The following is a 9,461-nucleotide window of genomic DNA, read 5'->3' as shown; positions in this document are numbered from 1 at the left end:
AGCGGTTTTATGTGTCGAGTGAACTGTTAGACTGTAGATCTTAAATGGGTTTGGAAACAATGTAGCCCTGTAGAGTAGTGAAGTAGTATGTGAAAGTGATCTCAACTGTAAATAGTGAACCTGATTAAATAAATCTCTGTATATCCTCCCTGTAAACATGTCTGGTTTTCTGTGTAAGATTCCTGTGTATGTGTTCAAATGGAGCCCGGGTGTGCTATGAGTATGAGAGCGCTGGCTTTAAGTGGCTTCACTTGAATCGATCTGTATTTAAGGTTTGGTGGAAGCTTGATTGCATCATATTTGTTCTTTTTATTTGAACCAGTATTAGGCAAACAGAGCACAAAAAACCTGCTTGAACTCGATGGGAAGTTAACATTGTGTGACTACAAGTAAGGAAGACTCTGTTGCCTCTCCACAGAGGCGGATGAAAAGCTGCACTAGAGCTGCTGTATGTTAATTATGCGTTAATGTGTCTTATGTTATTCAGATGTTTAGTCACTGCTCTGCTTTCCATGGCTTCAGCCGCCTTCTCCGCAGCAGCCAGGAACGTTCAGAATTTCTACCAGTTGCTTATGTGTTTTATCATGCAAAGTAGACATGTTCAGTCAAACCGATATCAACCTAATATTCTCAAATATGCAAAGAAACATCACTCAGGAAAAGGTGATTCTAGTACGCGTAGTCTGTGGATAAGGGGGATTTTAGTTTCTTAGGGTCATTAACACTGCTGTAGTAGTATACCTTTGGAATTCTTTATTAATTTCCGAAGGTGGTTTTCGGATGATATGCCCTTGGGGCTTAGATGTTCATTTGTTACAATATGTGGCTTAACTCAAAAGGCCTCCTGGAACTCTGGTGTTACACTTCCTGGATGTGGTAGCAAGCCTGCTGACAGAACTTACCTTCAGAAGTGTTGGTGAATTTAAGGATTATCTGTATTGTGTTGTACTGCATAGTCTAGATGTGCTTGGTAAGGTCCCAAGGACTGAGATGACCCTGGCTTGTGAGAATCTGATGCGGAGACTTGTTTTAAAACAGACTTCTGCATTGCACAAAACAAAGCCAAGGATGCTTCAAAAGTAGTCAGCTCTTATTTGGGATGAGGTAGAAAGACTAGTTTTCTATCCTGTGAGAGAGTGCTGTTAGAAACTGTTACCCTTACCGAGCTGGTGAAGCCATGTGCCTTTCTGCTTTACTCATTGCAAGGTTTGCATCCTAGCATCTCTTTCACCCGAGTCAGAAGGTTTGCACTGCAGTGAGCCTTTGTCTACCCAAAGAAACCCAAGAGCTTTCTTCTGTCTGTTTAACTTTCTTGAATATACAATATGTGGTTTTTTCCTATCCCCCTACTTAATCTGATGCAACTTCTGTAGTGTGGAGTCCACCAAAATTCAGCTCTGTTACAGTACGGTCTTACAGCATAGGAAATACTGAACCAGTAAATAATTCTTGGTACCCTATTGATAGGCTTGAGACAAGCTCTGCGGGACCGGTTACACCGTAGTACAACGATCGCATCGTTGATCATGTGTCGAATGCTGACACTGCTATCTGTGAAGTCTCGCCACTTTTCAGCAGTTACTCCTTTCCCTGTTACTTCAGCCAGGGAAGCTGTTAACACCGAGTGATCTGGGAAGAGAGAAGGGGTTGTGTTTTTATTTAGGGCGAGAGCTGGATTTGTTCTTTGTGTGCTTGACAATACTTCAGTTCCCAACTTCAGACCTCTAGCAGTACAGTTACCTTGGCCTCACTGCACTGCTGAAGTGCCGGCTCATCCAAGCCAAACTGGGGCGCACCTTAGAGTTCCCTTAAGGGTGTTTTTTAATCAAGCTTTGTTTTTTCTTGCTGCTATGAAAGTGTCTTTAAGTACATTGCAGTGCAAGTCCTGTGCTTTACTGCCTTTCAGCAACCTAGTATGGGGCTCCTGAGAATTCAAGAATCCCATTCACACCGTGGTCTAGTAAGGCCTGATCAGGTGTGTAATTGGCTTACTAAACATGGAAAACGGTCTAACAAACTCAATTTAATGAAGTGTGTGTAAAAAAAAAAAAAAAAAAAAAAAAAAAAAAAAAAAATTTAAAAAATCTGTCTTGGTAGTAAGAAGAGGACAGCTCATGAGATTTTTTCAGTACTTGGAGTTTCAGATGAGGTTTGAGGTAAGTGCTTGTGACAATAGTGATGTTATAGCGATAGCCACCACAATAGGGAGTTAGTGGATCTTAACTGACTTAGTCTTAGCCCTGACAAAAGCCCACTGAAAAGCAGAAGTCTCCAGGTGCAGCAGATCTTAGGTTTTCCTGTGCACTCTGTCTTGTGTAAGCACACACTGGGATGAATGTCACGCTTTGCAGGCTGCTGCCTGAGCCCCTGAATTGTCTTTTTCAGTTTCTGCTCATTGGGGCCACCCACACTGACTGGAGCAGCTGTCCTTTCTGTGTACAGTAAGCCCACTTCCACATCCGTTTTTAAAACTCCTCTGACTAGTTTCCTCTGGTCTCTGCACCTTGTTATAGCTGATCTGTTACCTATAGAGCTGCCTAGGCACGACTGCGTTTTGATGGAGCAATGTCATGGTTTGGCTGTGCACTACATAGCAGTAGGCGTAAAGTTTGCCCTTCTTTGAAAGGAATTTCTGCAAAAAAAACCCAAGGTAATACTGCAACAAGCCGTATTTCCTTCTGTATAGCATATCACAGGGATTAGCGCTCGGAAACCAGGCTGAATCGCAGGCTGCTTGTTACTAGGTGGAGGAGAAGGAATTGGCTGTGTGTTACACCCCAGGCACGTTTCACGGCCTGACAGCTGGCAGGGGTAGCACAGGTAAACATGAAATGTAGAGTTTGCCCTCCTCTTTCTTCCTCACTATGGCAGTTGCTTTCATGATACAGGTTTTGTTTTCATGGTATGTGTTTAGTCCAGGAATATACCTTTGATGTAGTTCTTGCTGTGGCTGCACTCTTCTCTGCTGGGTCTGTGCCTGGCTGTTGCTTCTCTCCATGTCTAGGCTCCGGGATAGTGGTTCAGCTGTATTTTGTATGGTGTCTTTACACTGCAGATGAACATCAAGTACCCATAACCTTCAAACGTGGACAGGTGGAGTACACCAAACTTGCACTTGAACTTTAACTACGCAAATGAGAAGTGATCAGAGCTCAAGGCTGGTGACCTGAGACTCCCTTAGTGATCTTGCCAGAGCAACCAAAGCAGCAGTTCTGCAAAGTGTCCGCTTTGGTGCTATGCAATACACAACACTTTCTTCTTGCTCTCCCCTGCTTCTCTTTGACCCTGAATGATCTTGCTTCAAATCAAAGAGTTCAGCTGAAACCTCCTCTCTCTTTGACAGAGGGAAGCCTGCAGACATGGGTTACAACTGGTAACTGGTGAGCCACAGCACTGTGGGATCATAGAGCTATCCTGTTGATGCTCCAGAGAATGGACAGCTTTGCTTTTGTCTTGGATGTGTGGCGCTTCAGGCAGCGGCCCCTTTCACCGCGTGGGCTCCTTTCAAAGAATGACTAGCTTTTTCTGGGATGGCTGTAGTGTCAGAAGTTTGCTACCACCGGGCTGACTGAAGAACTGGAATTCATTTCCTTCATGCAAATAAAATGCTTAAGCAAACCACTGACATTTGGGGAGTTGGGGAGCATCTAGGATGCCTTGTATGCAAAAGCGGTCTGCTTTGTAGACCAAAGTAGGAATCTGCCTAGAGAACTGCTTTTGAACAGAGTTCTGAAATGTTTTCCACCTACCTGGGCAAAGTAAGCATAAGATATGAAAGGGAATCATGACTTGCTGGCAGGCTTGTTCACCGTCAGTCAAGTAGACAGGGCTAGAGTTCATATGCTCTCAACTAAGAGCAGGAGAAGGAGAGGTCATTTTGGCAAAGGTTGTATTTTGTAGTCCTGTGCCAGGCCTCTACCAAACACCTCACAGGCTACAGGCATTAAACTGAGGGCCTCTGTTAAGTGCTGTGGTTAAAAAAGCTGGCGCGGAACTCTGCAGAGCAGGGAGGATGCATTTCCTCAGATCCTTTCTATCCTTAGCATAAGAGCTTCTCTTTGGTTTTGTATCCCCCCATGGCTGTGAGTGTAGTAAAACCTTTAGCTGCCACTTAGCAGAACAAAGTCACTGTTGCTCATGCCTCCCCTCTGCACAAGGGGGTCAGGCACAAGGAGGGCTGTGCAGCCGTCTCTAAAGACAAAGCATTTCTCACGTCTATCAGTGCATTGAAAGCTCTCCCATTCACACTTATGTTAACATTCTTATCCCAGGAAGGTTAAAGTTCACCAGTTTCCCAAGAAGTTCCTCCATGGACTGTTTTCAGCTTAAAATTTCAGAACAATTCTTCCTTAGAAGCAGCTGTTGAGCATTTGTGCCTTTGCAAAGTGGTAGGGAATGTACTGAACTCCCCCACGCACTCCCCACGTTGAGTGTGAGTGTTAACTCGAGTCTGCAACCCCCTTCCCAATAGCCCTCCAGTCGTATTGCAAAACAAGCAACAGCACTGCGTACCCAATATAATTTGTCCTTTTGTCAAGATTTCCCATTGCAAATGTTGATCTGAGCACCACCCAGTGCTGGCTTGGTTGGTTAGACTGTGTCTGGGATTCAGCCGTCACAGAAATACTTCGCATGCCAGCAGGATTTTCAGCTCGTGACATCAGAGCGGTTTACAAACTCGACATGATGAACGGACTCCTCTAAAGTCACACCTCTGCTTCACAGAGTCAGTCACTTTTTTAAGAAAGGGTTTAGCCTGGGCTTGAACAGTCCAAGTGTGTAGTCCTGCACTCGGGCACCCTCATTCAAGTTCAAGCTAGGATTTTTTTAGCGGTGCTGTGTCCATTAACCCTGAGGCAGGGGCTGCGGTAAGTGCTGGAATTCCAACGTCAAGGAGAATTTCAGTCAAAGCGCCACTGGTACAGTTACAGTTCATTCAGTATGGCACCAGTTAAGACACCGGTTATTTCTCCGTGTGCCTGCCCCCAATTTGGTGAGGTAGTTGAGTTGCAGCAAACGTGCAATTTTATGTGCTGGTTTATGTTTTCAAATGTGTACAACATCAGCTCTTGTAGATCTGATAAGTAAAATTCTGCCAGATTTCAGAGAATCTTAGGAGATCCGTTCCGTTTTCACCCCTGCCCAGCTGTTTTTGTACCCTCTTTGTTTTCCAGGTGACATGTGGAAACCCCTGGGTATAAACTGGTGGCTGTGTTCTAAGTGTGCTCACCCAGAGGTTTTGGAGGATTTTGCCTCCTCTTAGAAATACCGGGGATGTCAAGTCTGATTTCTCCTGCTTTTGCTGGGAGATCTCAGTGATTTTTATAGTTTTATATCTAAAAGCAAGATTGATTCAATGCTTTTGGTCGGGATACACCACCACAGCCCATCTGCCTTTTGGGCCCCGGTGTCAGACAGAAATGCTGCAGCCGCGTGGCACACAGCAGTGATGGGCTGTAAACGTGCTCTTCTTGTTGCACCAAGCAGCTCTGTGCCAGATCAGGTGTCGTCGTCCTTCAGCAGCTGGTTGAAGGGCAGGATGAGGACTGTACCGTGTGCACTGGCTAATTTGGTGGAAATATTATTATCTGCCCATTCTAGAAACAGATCGAATTTGCACTATGCGTGATCCAGGAGAGCACAAATCTGGAGATAGATAACTGTGGCTCTGAGCTTCCCTCATCCAGTGAGCTGGCCACTGAAATTAGGTGATTGCTAACAAAGAATAGCTAATGGGTAGCAGTTTGACTGAAAGTTCTTCACTTGCTCTACTTTCTGTCAGTCAATGGGGCATTGTCCTCTTGTTAACAACCTAGCTGCAGGCAGGACACTAATTCCAGTTCCTTTTCCAAAATCTAGTTGCTCTACACAAGAATCCTTTCCCCTGACACAAACAGCCCAGCAGGCTCCCAGCAGCCAGGAGGAGAGTTGACACCTAAAATGTGAGTGTACTCTGAGGGTGTGGGTATTTCTCGGTATCTCTGTTCTATTTCTAACACGTACTGCCATACTGATAGGGCAAACTGCCTAGATATGGCTTGGTAACTGCTTATCAGCCTAATGCTTCAACGTAAAGCAGAGGAACTGATCATGAGAAAACATTGCTGCTGCTCTTTCATTTCCAGAACAGTCTAGAGTTAACAGCTGGGATCCAAGTGCTACGCCACTGGGTGGATTTTGGAATATCTACCGCCTCTTGCACTTGTAACAGTATTTACTCGACAGAAGAAGAGATAGGTAGAAAGGAAAGCAGTTTCCTGAGTTTAATAGCAGAAACGTGCAATGATTTGATGGGGTGGACACAGCAGTCCCCTTTCCACCAGCTGTCTGTCAGTGATGTGGACCAGGTGATGCACGTAGGCCAAGAGGATCTGTATCAGGATTTCAGAGTAACCAGGTCTAGGACACTGTAGTGTCTTGTATGAAGCTGGCTGGGCCCCCAGAGAGTGGGGAGTCTCAGCAAAATCTGTGTGCCCTAAGTAATTGGAGGAGCTACATTTAGCTACCTAAATATATTTAAGTATTTGTTGTTTATGACAGTTCTCTCTGAAAGATTGAGTGTTCAAGAAGCAAATGTATAAAATCTCTCATATTTCAGGTTTCCTCTCCTGCAGTAGGTAAGGAGTGACATTATAGTTGTCTCTGACAGCTGCCATTTACAGGGCGGGCTACTGTGGACCGCCTTTCTATCGCTGTTCAGTTCAGACTGGTCGCAGACACCTGTCGTTAACATCTGCAGGCTGAATGAACAGCGCTACTGTTCATGTAACCTCATGCCACAAATGCCATTCAAGTCCCTGCAGTTCCTCCGAGCGAGTGCTCAAGGGAGGTATTAAGAGCCCGTCAGCGCTCCTGCGGATGTGTTGTGTGATGACTTTTGGGGAAGCGCGGGAAGGACAAGTGTGCCTGTGCAAAGGACTGCTGGGAACTAAAGAAAAAGGGCCTGCAGCAACGTGTACTCTGTTTTTGAAGCAAGAAGTTAGAATAAGGTACTGCAGGAGCCGCCGACCTTCATTCTGTTTCACTTAAGGAGTAATTGCATTGACCATTATGGCTTTTTTCTCTTCTGTCTAGATTTCTCTTTGCCTTTCCTGCTGTATCTCAGCTACCAGTTTCTCCCTGCTCCGTGCCTTTTGGGTAGCAATTTGATTCATTTTCATTGACTCGGTTCAATTTTAAGACCTGAAATGTTGGCAAACAAGGTCATTCTGCCCCCGGAAGTAGCGCTCACTGCTTCAGATTACATCACCGGTTTTTATTTCTTTATAACCATCTTGAAATACTGATAAGGGAGGAGTGGCACAGAGTATCTATCAATCCCTTGGTAAGTACAGTGACAGTTGGAAACATCCTTAAATACTAAACTAGAAAGACTGATGGAGCTGAAACCTGTGAAATACAGTGAACCTGCACAGGGCAACGTCTCTGAAAAGGGTTTGTTGAAGAACAAGCACAGTAAAAGTGCCTGGAAGGGAATGAGGAAATGTCTGTGGCAGCAATCCTTGAGGTGCAGAGGCTGTAGATAGCTGTGGAGACAGACGAGCCGGTGGGCAGAAGAGCAGGAGAGGATCAGCCAGGTGGACAGAGGAGTGGAGGGGAGAATGCGCTGATGACAGGGGCGTGCAGACTGCATGGGGAGGCGATTCTCCCTGGTGCTCCGTGGGGGGATTGGAGCAGTGCAGCACTGCGGGAGGCTTTGCTTATTACTTGGTTTTGTTGCGGTTTTTAAACACTAAAAATCCCAGGGAAGTGTCAAGGCAAAAGCAAGCCTTGGGCTCATCACCTGTCCTTCTGGTGCCCCAGAATCCAGTGCAAAGCCAAGCCACGGACAGTGGATTTCATTGTAATAGGAGATGGCTGGGATGGGAAGTGCTGTATGCTTTCTTACTTGGTCCTTCAGGTGCTCCTCTCTAGCTGCATTCATTGTTTTTCATATTTTCATCAGTGACTGTGATAAAGAAGAGCGGAGGGTTCCCCATCTTTCTCCCTGGTTACCCACGTGCTCAGGGGAACTTGAAAGGGAGCTGTTAAAATGAGCTGAAGAGAGCTTCTTCCTCGCTCTGTACAGCTAAGACCTGGCGACATCAAAGCTGTATGCTTTCCACTCCACTGTAGATAATGTCTGTGTGTCCTGTGCAGTGGGAGGAGGGGATCCATGGCAGGCAACGTGGCTGCTGTGACCGTGAGGGTGGCTCCCAGGCTGGCTGGAGGTGGTCCTCCATCCTGGAGGAGCAGCACTTGCTTCCTTGATCTTTTTCCTTTAGTGCAGTGAAGTTCTGAGCAGGATTTTCCTCACAGATTTGCCAAGCTTTGCGGCACTGATGGCCGCATGGTGTGCTGAGGGTAGGAAGAGCTGTGATAAGAAACACAAGTCCTGATCTCTCTGAGTTGAAGATGGTTGTGCAGACAGCATAGGTCAGGAGGTGCTGGGATGGGGCAGGAGGAAGGAAGAGGACAGCAAGGTCAGTTGGTTATTTCCTGACTGGTAATTGTAGGAGACAGTATTCTGAGTTGTGCTTGGTCAGCTGGAGCAGACCTTGTGTGCTGCTTGTTTTCAAAAATAGAGTATTTTTAAAGTCTGAGGACTGGGGCTTCTTTTCATCAAAGCTTTTCAAGATAAGACCCGGGTACAAAGCCTCGCTGACCGTTCCTTTCTGCTGTCCACCAGCCATCCTCGTTTTCTTCAATGACAGCTACAATGTCTCCCTCACAGATGTCCAGCTCATCCGTGTTCTGAAAGGAGACCGGAAAAGGAAATTTCTGGTTAGCCAGAGAGCACAGGAGGTCCCAAGCATGTATCTGGTGGGGTTTTTTCGTCAACAGTCTGCCAGTGTCCTCCTGGTTGGGAATGAGCCTCAAACACCAGACAGTGAGGGATTAAGCACTTACTGAGCTGGCTATTTCCTTAAGATCCTGAAATTTTCTCAGCTTTCATGGTATCTCCTCCTAAGCAACTTGCCTGTTGTATTATTGGGGAAGGCCAGAAAGGGTTAAAACTGACTGTCTTAAACCAGCTAACCATGATCCTTCCATAGCCTGCAGGTGCTGCTAAATAAAACAGCACCCATCTTAATTCCCAGCAGAGATGGCACAGTGACAGAGCTGTCACGGAGCTCAGTCCCTCCCGTGGTGCCATCCTGTTTTCCACAGGAAAGCACTTTGCTACCCATGATGTAGTAAAATGGGAAACAGGGTGAGAGAGGCTTCCAGATATTTGACACGTCAGCTATACATCTAAATTTAATGTACCTGAGTAGGTAAGAGCAGACTGAAAAAGTGAGAGGCCTCAACATACAATATACTAGAAGTAGTAATAGGCTCTTTTCTCACTGGGGTGAATCCCCACTGAGGGGGGAAAATATGTGTGTCATACTTTTAAGGCAACTCCTGGAGACAGGATGTGACAAAGGGCTGCAGCAGTCTCCTCAGGGGAACCGCCACTCACAGTGAGGGACTGTTAG

At 46.0% G+C, this 9,461-nt stretch overlaps 1 protein-coding gene across 1 annotated transcript in view; it reads right to left on the bottom strand.

Moving 5' to 3' along the window:
• Positions 1-8,601: 8,601 nt before the first annotated feature.
• The window catches only part of LOC104491363 (proline-serine-threonine phosphatase-interacting protein 1-like), an 18,600-nt gene continuing 17,740 nt past the window's right edge, over positions 8,602-9,461 (bottom strand). The window contains exon 13 of the mRNA XM_010133772.1: positions 8,602-8,733. Coding sequence (XP_010132074.1) covers positions 8,602-8,733 — 132 coding nt within the window. The remainder of the gene's footprint in view (positions 8,734-9,461) is intronic.

This window comes from Buceros rhinoceros, unplaced genomic scaffold (assembly GCF_000710305.1).
Source record: "Buceros rhinoceros silvestris isolate BGI_N320 unplaced genomic scaffold, ASM71030v1 scaffold11773, whole genome shotgun sequence".
Lineage (NCBI taxonomy): Eukaryota > Metazoa > Chordata > Aves > Bucerotiformes > Bucerotidae > Buceros > Buceros rhinoceros.
The sequence above is the reverse complement of the archived record's forward strand: the minus strand, read 5'-3'. Positions and strand labels throughout refer to the sequence as shown.